At 34.1% G+C, this 18,751-nt stretch overlaps 1 protein-coding gene across 6 annotated transcripts in view; it reads right to left on the reverse strand.

Moving 5' to 3' along the window:
- The window catches only part of MEI4 (meiotic double-stranded break formation protein 4), a 132,801-nt gene that overhangs the window by 23,044 nt on the left and 91,006 nt on the right, over positions 1 to 18,751 (reverse strand). For 5 of the 6 annotated variants that reach the window (XM_071444387.1, XM_071444396.1, XM_071444413.1 and 2 more), the window contains one exon: positions 18,026 to 18,157. The exons of the other annotated variant lie outside the window; for it this stretch is intronic. In XM_071444387.1, coding sequence (XP_071300488.1) covers positions 18,026 to 18,157 — 132 coding nt within the window. The remainder of the gene's footprint in view (positions 1 to 18,025; positions 18,158 to 18,751) is intronic. 6 annotated transcript variants of the gene reach the window in all.

Here is an 18,751-nt window from a genome sequence, read left to right on the forward strand (position 1 = left end):
TGCCCTTGAAGGGTTGGAAAGAATAGGTAAAACCAAACTAAATGAACAAATTCAGATTTTTCTGAACAAATATTTTTACTTAAAGTTCTTACAGCAAAGAATCACCAAAAAAACCCCCAACAAAACAGAGAAGTAATTCTGCCTCTATTAAAAAAGAATTCCAAGTTCTTAATGAAAGAAAGAATCACAAAGTATCTGAAAGTATTAAATCATGTTTATGAAGTTTTTATATAGCCTGACTTTTAAGTCAAGAAAGGACCAAACAGACCACACTGCTTGATCTGAAAATTCCCAAAAAGTGAATTTAATTGTCTTTCAGAAATATCTTAAAGATGACATGTTTTTCCATGTAAGTTGCTGGTGCAACAGCTGAATCTTCCAAGTACCAACACTGGAAATGGAAAAGTGTGCTCATGTAAAAGTGACTTATTAAAAGAAAATGTGAAAGCACTGATAAAACATTAAATAATCTATATGTAGGAAGTAGAACAGGTGGCAATGAATAGAACTGAAGGTAAGGTCAATATTGTCATGCAAGCAATTGATGAGAGAAGCTACAAGGTTTTTTACTCTATCATTAAGTGCTAGAGTAAAAAACCCTGTCCAACTGAACAACCAACCAAACAAAACAATCACAAAACAAAAAAACCAAACTAAACAAAAAAGCCCCCAAACAAACACCCCCACCAAAAAAAAAAACAAAAGGAAAAACTTTAATTGATATTAGGAGTAAAAGTAAAGCTACAGACAAAAAGAAAGATACCCTACTAAAGGTAAGTAGGAAAGTAAGTAGTTATGAAAAAAATCCAAACCAGAAATAGTCCAGAATGGTTTCTGCTCTCCAATCCTGAAGTGGAAGAAGAAAAATATATTTCTATTCCATATGATAGTGTGGATGGAACTAAAGAACTGGGGATATGAAAAATGATCTGCCACAACCCAAGACTTCATTAGAACATGCTCTCAAATTCCTCCCAGAGCACCTTTGCAGTATTTCTCACAATGAATATATGCCAAAACCCATATTAAAACATCAACTTTGTACATTAATTCTAGATAACTGCTTGGAAGATCTGTTTCAACAGAATAATGCATTTGCCAAAAAGACAGTGGAGCCTGTTTGCTAGGGAATTTCCTTTATTCTAGTACAGTTATGAATTGACTGAAACACAATTCTGGCTCCACATTCACACTGAATGTTATGAAAATACAAATTTTCTAGTGTAAAAAGTGTTATGTTCAATACAAACATAGCATTTCATGGTTTGGACTGCAAATAAAGAATATCAAAGGAAGCAGACCTTTCTTCAACCCCAGAAAGTTCTTGGCACTAACAGATATTTGATTAAATTACAAAAACATATTTTTACTTCTACATAGTTAATTAATTTTAGAATAGCATGAAGAAATGGAAAAATAAAATTTATTATTATGGCTAATCATTTCAGGGACCATAATTATTTCTCAAACAGTATTTGTAAGATGCCAATTTATTTTAAGTATCACAGTTCACTGCTTATGCTCCTGGATACAATTGGCAACTAACATAACCCATCTATGTTTTATTTATTAGCTTAGCAGACAGATGTGCACTTACTGAATTTCACATTAATTGCTAATATTTCCCTATAGCAACAAAGCCCTGAAGGCCTTGTTAGAAATATGTCAACGAAAAGTGGAGGTCTGTTTCTGAGTTTGTTTTTTACATGCAAATGCTTTTACACTTAAATATTAAGACCTTGGGGAAAAAAAAAATCTCTTTCCAATGATAGAAACAACTATGATTGGATAACAGAATTGTCCATTGCTGCTCCTGCAGACCCTCAACATACCATAAGGGCAAGTAAATCAATATGCCTCAATTTCAACATAATTAAATCCATAAAAATCCACAGGCTGGGCTGTCAACTTAGTTTCATAACTACACCAATAGCTTCAAAATTTCTCTAATTCTTTGTATTTCACGTGATGCATTTGACTAAAAATCCCGTGTCTTTTAAATTCCTACTGGAGAAACAGGCTTCTTAGGAATAAGCTGGTATTTTAGACTCTTGGCTTTAGATTTTTTTATTACTTTTTTTAAAGCCTTTGGAATTTGGAACTTAGCATAGGGAGGTAATTTACAAGTAAGATATTACTGTTAAAATGGCTACAGGCATGGTATCTTTGTCAGTGAAATTCCAGAAGTCTGTCTCCTGCCGAGTTAATTGCAATTAAAAAAAAAAGGTACCTTGCACACAGATTACAACAAAATTTGCCATATTTATTTTAGTCCGATTCCTGTATGTGCAGAAATTCTTTGGGAGCCATCACTTCTGCACACCTGAACTGCACTCAGTTGCTCACAGAGAACTGAAATCTGCAAATGAATACTGATTAAGGTGGAAAAATAAAGTCACATTCTTTCCTAACACTGAACTGCTTATTTGAAGAAATAGTGGTCATGAGGCATGCATCTTTAAAGACAATACAACCAGCAAAAAATTGACATCTTTGGCTGGAGAGGTGGTGGTGCTACATGTAGAGTTAAAAACAATGTTGCATGCTGCTATTCTGACAGAATTTCTCATACCTGCAACAGTCACAGTGAAGTGTCTAAAGCTGCCAGCAAAGATATTTAAAAAGCCCTGCATTGGTTCCTCTGCCTTCACTTTTCAGGCAGGAGAATCAATCAGGAAGCAGCTTGGGATGATGAAAGATGTGCCAGGGTGCCAAGTCAGCAAATGATCCTTTGGCTCTATAGGCAGAACTGCTGCTCTCTGGCTTGGCAGCAGCTCTCCAGGGTGCTGTCCCACAGGACTGGAGACTGATGGGCTACCAGGGGCACATGGAAAAGCAGGAGCCCTCCCAGTTACTTCCCCTGCCACAGAAAGAACAGCTTTGCCATGGCAACTGTGCTATGAACTCTTCTATGTTTAGTACATCTTATTTTGGATATCTCTTTCTGGGGGTTGGGTTAAAACCAAAAAATTTCTTCCCCATTCCTACAGTATTAAGAATCAATAACACTGAATTGCTGGAGCAATCTCAAATACTCTTTTCTTTGTATCCTGGTAGACCCTCAAAATCTCTACTTAATTTCTTCTTTGATTATCTTACACTACAGTTTAAGACTGTTCAAATGAGCAGTAAGAGAAGGAAAATGTGGATGGCATGAAAACAATCATAAAGTAGTACAGATATCTTAGACAACTAAGATTTCTTTTCTCTTTAAACCAGACATTAGTTTTTGATACTGAATACATATTACTGTAACTGATGCTTGCTTACAGGAATCATAGCAAAAGTGGAGGATACAAAGTTTGAAAACGCAGTTAGAATACTTCAGGTTTGCTAAATGTGTTACACTTTGTGCATGAGGAGACAGAGGAGAGAATCATGTTTCAGAGCATCAGGTAGATCAGAAGAGACAACCAGGGCAGACATCACTGATAAGTACAGGTAGCATTAGGTAAGAGTTTGTTCCATAAACAACAAAAAATGATGAAGCCATGCCTTACATAGAGCCATAATAAAAATCAGTGATACAAGTTAAGGACTATGTGAAGAAGAAGAAGAAGAAGCAAGAATTTTAAAACACTAGGAAGCATTTATAGAATCCTTCTATATAGGATTCTATATAGATTCTAAATAGAAGAAAAGGAAACTCCATTATACTTACAGGAAAAAATTCTCAATTCTTGTCTTAAATATTATTAATTCTAAGTTAATTCTATTATTTCAACAGTGCCCAAACTCAGCAAGTACATAATGTTAGCATAGTATAAATGCAAAAATTTAATGTAATTTGACTGTAAAATGGAGTCCTCTAGTGATTGCAACAGGCTCTGGATCTGGTCTTTAAATTTTGAATTTAGTAGTATTCAGAATTACTATTGGACCATGAGTTCTAGGAAAGATTTAGTTTCCCCTAGATGGATTTCTTCCTCAAACAAATATTTTAATAAATAGATAATACATAGCAAAACAAAATAGTATTTAGTCAGTACTCCTGATTTGAGTTGATTCAACATAAACCTGGTTGGAAAATTGCTTACAGTTCATACATAATTTCTCTAACTTATTATGCAATTATATTTTATATATTGCCCTATATAACTTTATGCAGCTGTAATACTATTTCAGCATATTCTATTAATCTTGATTAGGGATTTTTCTTGGGTTTTGCTTTGTTTTTTCTTTTAATTAGCTGTTACTTAATTTTAGACAATAAAATTCAGATAGAGAAAGCCAAAACTCATAAACTATTATTAAAGAATGAGGCAAATAATAATTGTAAACAATAAATAGAATCAAAAACAGCTTTCAGATTTGATGTATTAACACATTCTTAATTCAGCATCTGGAAAAATCTGAGTAGAAAGGTGTTTGGACTAAATGACTCCTTCTGACCTCAGAATCCATGAATCAATAATATAATTTAACTTTCAAATGGATTTAAAATATTTTGTAAGGAAGTTAAAAAGTAGGTCCTGAAACTGAAATGTATGCTAAAATACATTTTGAAGAACAGCTCTTATGATAAATAGACGTATTCAAACATGAGAAAAAAGGTTCTTGAGTATTATTTTGTCATTAGCATAAAACAACCCAGAACAGCTGAAATTCTTTGAAATGCTATTGAAGTGAACACAGCTGTAATCTACTCGTTACTCAGATCCTTACATGTAACTGTGCACAACTCTCTGAGGTCTCCATCAGTGGTGCAGGCCAGTCTTCAACTATATTTTTTCCCCCCCAGTTTCCAAGCCCTCTCTTATGCTTACTATTTCCTCCATCTTTAGAGATAAATTATATTATACACAGGTGTTACAGTGAATATTGAATATTACCAGGGACATCAGAAGTAATCTCTCTGAGAAACACAGAATTCACAGGACTCCAAATATGAAATCCCCAAAAGGCTTCCTCTGATGCAAACCAGTCACTTTTGTGCAAAAATTACCTGTTTAACATGCCTGCCAGGACACATCTAATCTACATCCTGAATTTTTATTACTGCCTGAAGAAGAAAGTTTAACCTCCTGCAATTTGAAATCCTGACTGTGGGATGCGTTAGTAGTTTTCTAATATGAGTCAAATTTTGTAAATTTTCTGTAAAGCCTCTTTCCTGACCTACTAGCATTAAGTATTACACCCTTATTATACCAAATCTACCCAAAACTAGCATTCACACTCTTAGTTAGAACAGTATTTCAATTTCTTCTAGAACTCAGAAGCAGGGGAGATCTGCAGAGTAGTTCTGCCTCCTTTTTCCCCCTTTGTGAGAATTTTGACCATAATTATTAATTTTAATATAATATATAAATAGGCATTTAAGAGTTCAGATATATGGCTGAAAGGGTGCTGAAGTGTTTAATCCCACCCCTCACCCAGAGAGAGGTTCCTGTATACCTAGGGCACTTCCAAAAGATGCTCATCATGAATGTATTTTAGTACTTCAGTGAGTTTGACATCTAACCTTCGTCACAGAGTATATTTCTTCTTGTTCACACCAGTACATAAAAGGATTACTCCTTGTATAACAACTTTTCATGTTCTGGGAGGCAATTACAACTTCTCTTCCCCCTCAGTCCTCTCTTTTTCCAGATTACTTTATGGAAACTAACATTTTGTCAACAATATCTCTGAACACATCAAATATGCACACAAAGAATCCCATGAAGATTACTTATAAAAGATGGAAATGCCCTATTCTATGATTTATGGTATTTTTAAATAGATGCAAAACTTTAAAAACAAAGCCAAACCACAAACTAACCAATAATAATTGTTTTTAGTGATTATAATTTATTTTTGGCATTTTGAGCAACTCTTTCTCATATATCATAAGTTGCCTAGTTATACACTAGCACAATTATAATGAATACTACATTACAATTATAATGACTATTAGTCCTCATCACAAAACACCTTTTACTGCTTGGCCTATTTAACAACACTATCTGTAGAAAACAGATGAATTTTGAGAAATATATTAATAATTTTTCCATTATTTCACAAGTTACACTTTAAAGGTGATTAGTTACGCTGTATTGCAAATAAAAAAAATTATCCCATAAAAAAGATAATTCTGTAAGCAGTTTAATTCCCACGTGACCCTCTAAAGTCATTAGGGGAGCAGAAACTGTCTTCCTTTTTGTTAATCTTAAATCATGTACAGGGAGAATCTCAGCAGCCTTACACTTTCCCTGGAAGTTAACTTCCTCTACTTTTTCTACAGTGGTATCTACACTCTAGAGAAACAGATGGGTTTAGAAAGAGCTGTCTTTTGCTTGATAATTAATTTTTAATAACCCATGACCATGGAAGACTGTATCATGAATAACCCACAGACTGGAATTGACTTCTACATTACAAAAACATAGGTACAAACTTCTAATTAATTAAATTCAGACACTCAAATTTAAGTAGATTCTTCTTCCAAGCTAAGCAGAGTTGAGCAGTTCTTGAGCAACCACCATGCAGAATAAAGTAGCATGACACATTCCAAAAGTTGGCCAAAGCATTCACTAGCAGAATCATGAAACGTAGAAGAAATTAAGGTCTGTGATTCAGACAATGTTCTTTAATATTGCAAATAATGATCTTGTTTATTTTATATAGTTTCTTAAAGTACTACTAGCTCCCTGCTTTTACTAGGAATGGCAGTTTTAAATCCATATAATGGCACTACAATCCTAATTTGTTTCTTTTATGCCTACAGGTGTTTGGCTGTGATTTGGTTTTTTTGGTTTGTTTTTCTTTTTGAAAAGGGTTCTTGCTTCTGTTACTATAGAGAATGGATGATGCTCAATTAGAAATGTTATTCAGTATTTTTTCTGTTCTTCTTACATGCATGGGCATGAAATGTGTAGTATTCAGTCTCTTCTGAAGACAGAATTAAAACTTTCTTCTTTTTATGACAATCATTGCTATAATCCCACACATATCACAAATATTACTTTAACTTCATAAATGCTTTTAGAGTGAGGTAATGCTTTTCTACTTTTGAGAAAGAATCTTTTCAATCTAGCTGCTAATGCATTCATGGCTGTCTAGGACATGAGTTTACAATGCCTGCTATTACACAGAAATGCATAAATTCAAAGCAAAGCCCATGCTGGCTTCTGTGAAAACTGTGGACACTTATGTCTTCCTCCTCACAGACAAAAATGGTCTGAGAAAGAAAAAAAAGTTTCAGTCTGAATGGTAAACATTTTCCAAAATTTACAAACTGAAAAAAAACTCTAATGATAGAAAACACTATCATTTACCTGATCTACAATGTGGGCGAATTTTACTGTGTGAGAATTGATTATTTTGTCTTGCTTCTGAGAGAGAAAAGTATTCTTTTCACATTATATCTGAAAATTTATTCTGTTTTCAGCAGATGGTACAATAATGTCTTTCAACAATACAGCATTTATCTGACAAAAGCACAACCCACTAGTCTAATTTTGCTATCAATATTGGAAATACTAACTGGAATTATACACCATTTACTTTTGAGAAAAACATACCTATTATCTAGAATTACTTCTTATTTTCAGTGAGAAAGAGTTTTCAAGCTTAAAAGTGCCTTGCCCTCTTCAGCCCCAAACTTCTGGTGTTACCTCCTCCTGGCTACTCTGGAGCTAAGAGTCTGTGAAAGACATACAAGGTTTGGTATGTAATCAGGTTTGAGAAGTAAAAGGAGGGTAATTGTGTTGGGGTTTAGGTGGCTGGAAGGGAGGTGCGGTAACATCAAAGACCTAGCAGTAGCACAATAGCAGCAGACAATGAGAATATCTAGATGGATACAAAAGGGAGGTTAATCACAGTGAAGGATCACCATGCTGATAACTCTTGCTCCTGGCAAACACTGCTCTAGATGTAATTTGAGTTCTCAGTAATCCTTGTCATTTACCTGTTCCCTCTGCATGACCTAAACAGCAGCACTTTACCTCCCCCAGAAGCAAAAGAAAAATGTATGTTCTCTGACATGAGTGGACACAAAGAAAGTTTCATCAAGCTTATCATATAAGCTGCATGCTTCCCAACTAAACTATCCAGGTGAAAAACAAAACAGCTCCTAAAAGATCCGAGTACTCCAGTTTCTAGATAAATAATTTTGCTAGCTTGCTCAAGTTATTCAACACCCTTTTTAAAATCAGGCAAGTTCTAAATTAAACAGAGAGAGAAGCTAATGTGTTGCTTTCCTTGAAACTTCTTCCTTCATTAAAACAATTTAAAAATAACAAGAGAAAAAGATATGGAAGATACTTAAATATAATTAGTTCTAGCTGTTATTCAAGGTCCCTCTGAAATATCTCTCAGCCCTAGAAGGCTAAGGGCTAATTTAGCGGGTTATGTGCTATCCTCCGGGTTTCTTCGGTACATGAAGGCTGTTCTACAGGATGTTTGAGAAAAATCAGGAGTTTCAGAGCATGCCTCAATATTCACCTTATGTTTTCATAAACTGATAATTATACCTTCACTAATTTGTAAATCCTAGAGGGTTACTGAAGTTCTTATAAACTTTCCTGAACAGTATTTCTACCTCCTTCGTAGGTAGAAAAATGATTTGTCTCTACATGACTTAACATCTTTTCTTCTAGGAACTCAACTAATTTGCAACTATAATCTCACTTCTAGAAAATTTATCAAACACCGTAGGTTTAGAGATGACACAACAGCACAAGTGATGGACACACTAGAGGATTGTGCTACCATTCAGAATGATCTCAAAAGGCTGGAGAAACTGCCAAAAGAAATCCTGAGTTGCTGCAAATAGAAGTGCAAAAAATGTTTTGAGCAGGTTGTTATACTAGATAATTTCCAGATGTTGTTTCCAACTTTTTCCATTCCATACTTCAACAATCATTCAATGAATTTACTCTGTTTAAGTTAATCAACAGGACTGAATCATAGGTAAAATAATCAAATTGTGTAGGAAGATGGTTAACTTATTCAGTTACTCTTAACCAAGTTTTTTTATAACTTATGACAATAAGCAGAAATATTGCTTAAATTTTTAACTCTATTACTCCATTCTCTCATATTTATCATACACAATTCACTATAGTACTCTGTATAAAATGCTGTAGCTAGGCTAAGTAAAAGATCTTTGATTAAATGATAAGGCTCCATAAAGCGATCTTGAAAACTGCAAGTTCAGCTGGAAGTTTAATAATCTGAAAACTCAAGAGGCACTAGTACTAACTTTTAATGAAAGAATTAATTATAAAGATGAAACAGAGCCCAAATGATCTTGTTTCAAGACAATACACCCAGAGGTTTAAGTGGGCTTTGCCAATTCAATTCCAGGAATGACAGATGTCAAGAAATTCAAAACGTACAAGTTACATCTTCAAAGTCTGCACTATAATCATGCAACCTGTCATTATCTATGAGAAAGGAGAAAGAAACATATATTTTTCTTCTATTTTTCTCATTTTTCTGCTCTATGCATTTGACTTCTCCCTATGTGAATTGCTATTGCAATCAAGTGAAAATAATCCTTTCTTAAATAATAGGAAGCTAAACTGGAGTGGATTCAAGAAGGTTATTTTCTAAAATTGATTTTAATTCTGTAATGTTGGTGCTACATGCATTTCAAATGTATACTTTAGCAGAAAAGGAATATTTCTACAGGACATGCAACACAAATTGTGCTGCCATAAATTTTTCTATAATATGGTATGTGTGCAAGTGTGCATTGACAATTGTGGTTCAACTCAGCAGAGGTACCTGGTTACCTGCCTTTCATACAAGTTCAAGACTGCAACCAGCAATGTCTTAATCCTCAATCTAATCAAGCCATATAAATCATACATCCTGACTGAGAACACTTCAGCTTCTCTTTCGGGAGCACCTCCAACTTCAGCAAAACATACTCTGCTGTGCAAAACATCCTCTGCTGTCCAGACATCCAAGCCTTACATGAATCCAGCAACTCACATAATTAATACACAGATCTAAACACACTTAGCTGCTGCTCTCTTTCTCTCTTACCACAAACCTAGTCCAGTGTCCCATTCCCATATCTCTAAAGTCCCTATGCGTCCCAATAAAGTCATTCTGACAGTTACTCAGGTTCACCAATTCATTAGCTGCATTGAATCGGTTGTGGACTGAGGCCACATCATCAGTGCCTACCTAAAACTGAACCCTCAGATCCCTAAGCCTGCACAACAAACTTAAATCTATCTCTGATACTTTCTATAAAGATGTTCAGCTTTAGATCAACCCACTCTATCTCCCTTAATTAAATGTACACCAGAAACGCTGTCAATGTAGCAAAGAATAGGAGTTGCTGCTGACACTAGTTGTGGAACCCACTTTTCTCTCTGGGCACAGAATTAGTCATGGTTTGCTGTCTTGCCAGATCAAGCCTTATCCAGCCAGGCTAGTGCTGTCACCCAACATATATACTAAATTTAAAATATGCTATGGAACCAGATTTCATCTTCCACATGTCTCAGCCGTGCAAACCATAATTTCAATCTTAGCTACACAGCAAACTCTATGCAGCTAATACTTTTTGTCCCTGATATAAACCTACTCTGTTAATAAGTTCTGCATCAGTTAAATCCATGAGAGACAAATTCTGCTTGTTTCAGAGCCAAACTTGGGACAGCAGCTCCTTCTGACTCTGGTGGCAGCACCTGAACATTTTAGAAAGCACCAAACAAACATCAGTTAATCTTCCTGGTCTTTAAAATAGTGATGGCTGTGCATAAGCTCTATAGGTAGATAAATACTGCTCTAAATGAATTTTTAGCAAAACCAAATGGAACCAGCAAAAGAGGTTCCAACAGGGTAGGCTGGTGTTCTAAGTCACTATGTACAGATCTGTCAGACATGTTTAGAAAGACAAGTGTGTGCAAAGCTAAGACATCCAAGATATGGATGTGTCCTGTAAAATGAAAAGAATGTTTTGAAAGAAAGATGGAGTTATGAGTTTACACTAGTATCCTCTATAATTCCATACTTTCCACTCACATTTTATTATATTTATCTAAGGTCTTAAAAAGAGTTTTAATTATAAGCTGTAGTTATTCTTTAAACAAAAAATCATTTTATCAGTGATTCCCCATCAGAAATTCTAGGACTACAACTCTTTATTTTTCCATTTTATGAAGATGTGAAATACTAAAGCAGCAAACAGACTGCAAAGCCACTGACACAAGAACTGTGCATTTATATCATATCTTAAAAAAGCATTTAGTGAAGCTGTGTTAAAAACATGCATAATGAGGATGTTAAACAATTCTCCAAAATCAAAAGCCAAAGGTAAATCTGTAACAAAATCTGTTACCTTTCCTGGAAATTGAACTTTTAAGAGCACAAATGGTATATATATGCTATTCACATAGACAACTGCAATACCCAAAAAGCATTAAGGAAGCAGTGCTCAATTTTCTGTAACATCATTCCATTTTGCAAATCATTGTCTGTAAGCAGGAATGTTCAATAAGGAAGGGAGCCTAATGGGAACATTAAAGCTATCTATTTGAAGACACAGGTTTAAGTAAAAATCAAATGATCTTCCAGACTAGCAGGTTTACCACACATGGCACAAAAATCTGACATTTTGTCCTTATTCATGTTCTGCTTTCAGGCATGTAAAAGAACTAAATGAGCTGCAAAGAAAGCAATAGAAAAAGGACAGTATTAACAGTGAGAATAAGGAAGTAAAAGCAGCATCAACCCACATTTTAAAAAAGATGTAATGAAAGCTTAATTGCACCAGAAATTCAAATAGGCAATTTCATTTAATTTATAATCATGTTATTTTTGGTTTTGTTGGGTTTTGGCTTATGGGATTTTTAGGGGCTTTTTTTTTCTTTTGGTTGGTTTTGGGGGTTTTTGTGGGTTTTTTTTTTTTTTTGTTTGTTTGTGGGGTTTTATTGTTTGGGTTTTTTTGGGGTTTTTTGGGGGGGTTTTTTGGGGTTTTTTACGCCTGAATTTTGTGCACTGTTTGAAACAAGATTTCCAGAAATAATACTTAGTAACATTTTGAGATATAATATATTTTGGTATTTTTAATTAAGCATTTTTCCTTTTCCAGTATTATATTTCTATGAATGACATGATTCACCAATATTAAGAGTAATAATACCCCAGTCAACAGTTCTCATGTAATCGATATTTGCCGCTTCTGTTCCCAAACACATCTGAGGCTTTCTGATTACATGTCATCCTCAATTTTGCCAAGCACCTAAGTGTAGTCAAAGCCCTGCTACCTTTTAGTTCTGTAGGAACACTTCTAAACTCCTTTCTCCTTAATGGTATCATTTCAAGATAATATGAGAGGGAAGAGAACACTGCATGAACCATTTGTCATTTTCCAGCTCTGTCTGACATGTAAACGTCTTAAAATCTAATCTGTAATAGGGGATGACATATGCAGCAAAAGCAAGTATACACTTCAAAGGTGTATGGCACTCTTTTGGCATATACCAAGTCTTGACTGATTCTCTCATTCCTGCCTTTCAGGGAAGACATTTACATATTCCCAAAACTGTATCTCCACACAAGGTACATAAGAAATAATGCAGATCTACTAATTATTCTATCCATTCATTATTTCCTTTGTTAGCAGTAGCATCAGCAGTTGAATGGAATAAAAATTACATTACATTTACTCAGAGCACTATTTTGCAGCATCTTTAGGAATTCACAATTTGAAATACGCTACAATCTCTGCTTACAAGCATAACAAGGAAAGAAATTACATCTTAGACAGGATGAACAGATGTCCAGATGCAAGTTAAATTATTTTCATAAGGTCTACATAACACCAGTCTCTTTTTTTTAGCTAGGTGAAGTATTATTAATCTTATGCATCAGCAAAAGTCAACAGTAGAAATTATAAAAAGCCAAATATACTTGGTAGCCATTTTAGTACCTCAAACAACAGCAGACTGCAAAAAGTATTTAGCTTCTCTAACTGCATAATATTCTCAGTTGTTTTTTCTTATTAACTATTTCAGCCATTTTCTATTATAGTTGAGAAAAAATAGTATAGCTTTTTTTTCTAATGCATAGGAAACCCTTATTGCAATATATATAAACTTATGTTTGAAGAGATTAGACATACTGCATAAATGAAGTAAACTTCTTGGAAAGAGGAGCTTGTCTGAAGAATTCTCTACATCACATCAGACACACTTGCCTTTGGAATAAAGCATGTGGTGGGAACCACACCTGCCCAGAGCAACCATTGGATACAGAATGGATACATGGAGAAAGGCTTATGAAGACAACCTCTGACATTAATAGCTCAGTTCTCAGCACTTTAAACCTTTTGATCATCTAGCTGAACCTAGCTACAGGAAAACTCCATTTTCCCTGATGAACTGATTACCAACTGAGCTAGTCCAACTTGACATTCATAAAGCCTCTAATTTGCAGGCCAGCTAAGAAAAAAAAAAAAAAAGGCTCTACAGCCACAGGAATATTTCAGCCCTTCATTTGCTTCCATATAGAGCTGTTCCTGTGCAGTTTGACATTCCAGTGACAAGCCTGTTAGCTCCACAGTGGTGAATAGCAATGAAAATCTCGGGAAATACTCAAAATCACAGTGCTTCTGTGCTCCCCTTTGTTCTCTTTCTGCCTCAATACACTGCCTGCATAGACTGCTGGTTTTACAGGTCTGCCTGTTCAGAGGCACATGCATCAGACACACCATGGCTGAATACATCTTACAAGAAGCTCCAATCCCCATATCCTGTACAAGCCATCATCATCAGTCACCAGTTGTGGACACTAATAGAATTCAAATGTATGATAACGAAGTTAATTATTAATTACAGTAACTAAAATATAACTTTTTCCAAACATCCAATAACATTACTCACATTAGTGTGTCAGTGTACAGGCAGAAGTAGGCTTTGCATGACTACCTGTTACAATGTTCTGCGGGATCAGGTCTTTGCTCCAACATCTCTTGCCCAGATCATCCAAAAAAGACATTTTTGTAGAGATATTATGGGATTTTTGTCCCTTAACTTTGGAATTTTTAACATAAATATCTGCATTTCAAGTTATCAACTTAAATGTCTTTTCTCATAGCCAGAAGAAAGAAGCAAACAAGTCTGGGACCAATTATCATAATTATGTAAGAGAACACAGGTTGGACAAGAAATGACTTTTCCCCTCCCTTGACTACAATGGAAAGTTAAAGTAAGAATGTCAGATGGAAATATCATACATATCTGAATTCAAGTGAGACAAATCCCACCTTATGTCTAACTCCTTTGGCTCTTTTGAGTCAAAGCTGTTTTGTTGTAATGAGCCCGATTCTCAAGAATTTTGTAACATTCAACAAAGCCTTGCATGACTATCTATTTTCATGTTGCCAAATGTTTAGCTAATCTTAGCTGCTTGTTTGACTCTTAAAAGAAGCAGACAGCAAGGTCTACTACATACACCTAAACTAAAGAGGAAATCTCGCCCTTTATATCCTCTGTCATTCACTTCAGGTGAGAAGTCAGCACCCACATTTGAATTTGGACTTAATGCTTACATATAATATTGAGAATTACATATTCTTTGGTGCTTTGATTACAAAACCCCACACAAACAGCTGTACAGTGTACTGCTTTTGTGATAAAACGATTTTAAATTTTCAAAAAAATAAAAATGGTATCTAGAGAGTAATGTGATAAAACTTGGGTAATGATACCCCAGCTATGCATCAGCAATTACTGAATAACAGAACTTTACAAAACCTCATAGTATGTCTTTCTTTCCTATTTCAAAATCTATTTTCTGCTTTCTAATTTTCTTTTTCAGAATTCTTGGAATTAATACTGGGGGGGTTAGAAATGAGCAGTAAATCCAGTTAACCACTATGTGCTTTCCATTTCTGGCCTTCTGTCTTTGAAAGTTATCATAAAGGCAAATCTGCTATCATGAGAGGAGCTCAACATGTGAAAATTAATACATCTTCCACAGTACTTGAAATCTTTGATTTGGAAATCTTAGTATCTTACACCTCTATGTGTTCTGCAGTAGAAATCCAGTTTGGGATCAGAAAATTTCTATTTCATAGTAACTTAAGGTTCAATTAAAGTATTCTTATAAATTTTATTTATGAAGCATGAAAGCTTCCTATTATACACAAAACTCAAAAGACCATATGCAACATCTGTAAAAATAAAGAGATCCAACTGAGTTTATATTAATATGCTTTTGCCTAGAATTCAGCATGCTGGTGTCAGCAAAGCACTTAAGTATGGGCTTTACTTTGAGCCCATGATGAAGTACCTAAATGAATTAAAGCAAACTACTAACTTGCTTAAGAGTTTAGTAACATAAAAATCATCTTAACTGTGTGGAAAATCAGGATGACTATACTGTTTTACATGCTCCTTAATTATTTTTAATTTCCATATTAATATGTGGAAATATTGTATACAAAATTTTATGATTCATGTATTTGACATTAATTTGCCTATTGTAAGATTAAAGGATTTAACCAATTAGACAACAATATAAAAATATTTAGAGTAATCCCTGTGCTTTTCTCTTGTAGTTTATTAGAAACACTCTCCAATACACAACCTAATTTTTTAATTTGTAAAGCATGGGGCACAGATAGCACTTTGGAACTGTGGGTCATAGACTGATAAGCTTGTTCCAAGACGACACAGTTACAAACTCTCTAAAATCAGTCAGAATTTGAAATTAAAATATGTTCAATATTTATCAAAGATGTATACACAAACCTGCAAGGGGTTGAGCTGAGCACACTTCCTACTGAAGACATGATGGAATATAAAGTTGCATATTCTTGAATTCATGCATTTGGCAAACTACTTGGAACTTAGCTCAAGTCTTAATGAGGAAATTAAAACAGAAATGTTGAGCTATCTAGATGATTCATTTAGAAAAATTAAAAGGAAAGTTCTTTTTATTCCAAGTCACTGTTGAAAACCATATTCAATTAAAAAAATATTACTATAAAAATAAAAAGACTTTTTATTGGATGAATAAGCTATTTTTTTCAATTTCTGTTTTCCATCAAATGTTCAAAAGTTAATTGCAAACTAACCTGGATACATGCCTTAGGTAATTCTTTATTTCTCTTATGTGCCAACAACAATAAAACTAACTAACAATGAAGCAAAACAAACCTCATGTATTTCCACACTTCTAATCATAACTAAAATAAGGAATCTCTAATTTGATTGTTTTAAATGGGAGATACTCTTTGCAATTAACAGTGGTTTTGCTTTAGTAACAAAACACAATTAGAATACTTGTCAGCTAATGAAGTTTGATTATACGAAGTATTATCTTTCTCCAAACTCTAATTTAAGTATTTATGAAGAGTTTTTGTTTTAAAGCTGGAGGTTTTTATTTCAAACTGATACTGTATCATTAGATTTGATTATAAAGCAAGAAAAAATACTTTAATCCTTTTTAGAATCATATCCAGAAGTCATGTTACACAAATTCAGAAACATTTGGAAGCAGGTCCATAAATCAGGCCATCAGAATTGAGTCCTATTGTGATCTATTTCCAGAATATTAACACATAGAGAATATATGAGGGTTTTTAAATGAACACAATACATCTATTAGGACTAAGTGCAAGAATGCATGAACTTTAAAAACACTGACTTCATCACAAGCTAAGCAAACCAGAACTTCAGTTACTTGCCCTACATGTACTGCAGCTTTTCAAGTTCCTACAGTGTCAGATACAGATTGACAGATGCCCAGCTCCTGAGGCTTCACCAAATTTGAAAGCAATAAAAATAATTACAGTATGGCAAGGTTAAGCAGTTCCACAGTAAATAACTCAGCAAAGCACAATGCTCAGTATGAGCTGGACATCACTGTGGACAACTGAAAGGATCTGTGTTGCCACTGGCAAAACTCTGAAAAGAAAGATTACTAATTCTGTTAAACAGGTGAGATTTAATAATGTTAAAAATGAACAGCTACTTTAAACTTAAAAAAACAATTATTGTTTTTAATTACACTCTTCCCTATCCTTAAAATTGTCAAAAGTCTGTTGACTTTTGGTTGCCACCAATAAATCTTGCATGCTAACAGTAACCTAAAATAAGGCACAGCTCATTGTCTTATTCTTTCAAAACTGGCATTTTCAGAATATGATTCAAACATACTAGAAATCTGGGTTGGCAATTACATATTCTTTGTCCAACAGTCCAGCTTACTACTACATCATACCCTAGAGAGAAAAAGATAAGACTGCTTGAGCAATACTTAAGCATTTTGTTAAATTAGACCACCGCAAAATAAATCTATGGTGAATGTTTTTGATATGTATCAATGAGTTTATTTTCCACCAAATAAAAGGTTTTTAGGATAGTGTAAAATCAAGTTGCAATCCCAAGTGAAGCTGAACATTTTTGCATAAAATACACACCAACACATACAAATGCATGAAAAATCTGTGAAACCCCTATTTTGTGCATATATCTTTTTTTCAAATGTTAAAGGAACATCTATTGTCTCTCTCTTTCCTCTGTAGTTTACTGGAAATAATTTAAGTTAAGAATAAATTTTACCAGAAGTTCTATTCCGCTATTTATCTCCTACTCATTGTAACAAACTAAATATGTGCTGGACAACTTTTGCATCAGGAAAATTAATAATATGAAATAATAATAATAATGTAAAACATGACATCTAATTCTGAAATAAAATAAAGCAGCTGACTTTCCAGTTTTACATGAGCTAGGGAGAGAATACCAAAGTTGTATTGTCTGTTTAGCTGAATACCAAAGTTGTATTGCCCGCACAGTCAACAATTTACACATTGTACTAAATCTTCCAACTCATTATTTTAAGTATTTTGCAAATTATATAGTATGATCTAAAAACCTATACAGTCTATTTATTATCCAGTCTGATAATTTTACCTTTCTGTATAGAATTTTTTCTTACTTTATGCCTCTCTTTTTGAATTTGCTGTTTAAGAATGATGATTGTCTTTAAATTTTAAGAAAGAAATAAATACAGCCAAAACACTGCCCGACACCACTTTCTGGGCTTTCTTGAAAAGAAAAGATGACAGTACCTGGTGAGCCTGTACCAACTGCTCAGCAAACTGACGGACTCCCGACAGGAGAAGGGATATTAAAGAATTTCTTAGTATGTTGTTCCTTCCTAGCAAACCCAGCGTTTGTGATACAGAATGCAGTGCCTGAAACTAAAGAGAAATAACAGTAAATTTAATCTTTCAAAATGCATCTCAGTCTTTTTTTATCCCAAACGATTACTTTAAGTAGAAATGGGATTTACATATTAAAATGTTAAAGGAAAAAGTTCAGTTCAAAATTCTATTGATTACAGACTATGAGATGTATGAGAAATCGACATCCATCCTCACAAGAATAACACTATAGGAAACTGTCACAGGAACAAACTCCTCCAAAAGTGTGAACTCCTCAGGACACTGCTTTTCAGGATTAGATATCACCATACCCATCTCCTCACATAGCAAATTGGTGACTACTCTGCACATACAGTTCTTCTGCTTTTCATAGATAGACAAAAAAATGAACAAAGAATTTAAAATTCAAACATGCAAGCTGAGAGCTGTACTAGGGTGTTGTCAATACAGTTATCAGGAAAAGAACTGATTAAATGCTAACTGCTAGAAGAGACACTATGTATCTGTATGTATTTTCAAATTCAAATAATTTGCTTTCATATTGTTGTTTAACAATGCATTTCTCCTGAACCACAAGAGGAGTGATATAGACTTACATGAGAATTATGTTAGTAATTTTTTGCCACAGTT

This window comes from Agelaius tricolor, unplaced genomic scaffold (genome assembly GCF_023055355.1).
Source record: "Agelaius tricolor isolate 1412-34295 unplaced genomic scaffold, bAgeTri1.0.p SCAF_1, whole genome shotgun sequence".
Taxonomy (NCBI): Eukaryota; Metazoa; Chordata; class Aves; order Passeriformes; family Icteridae; genus Agelaius; species Agelaius tricolor.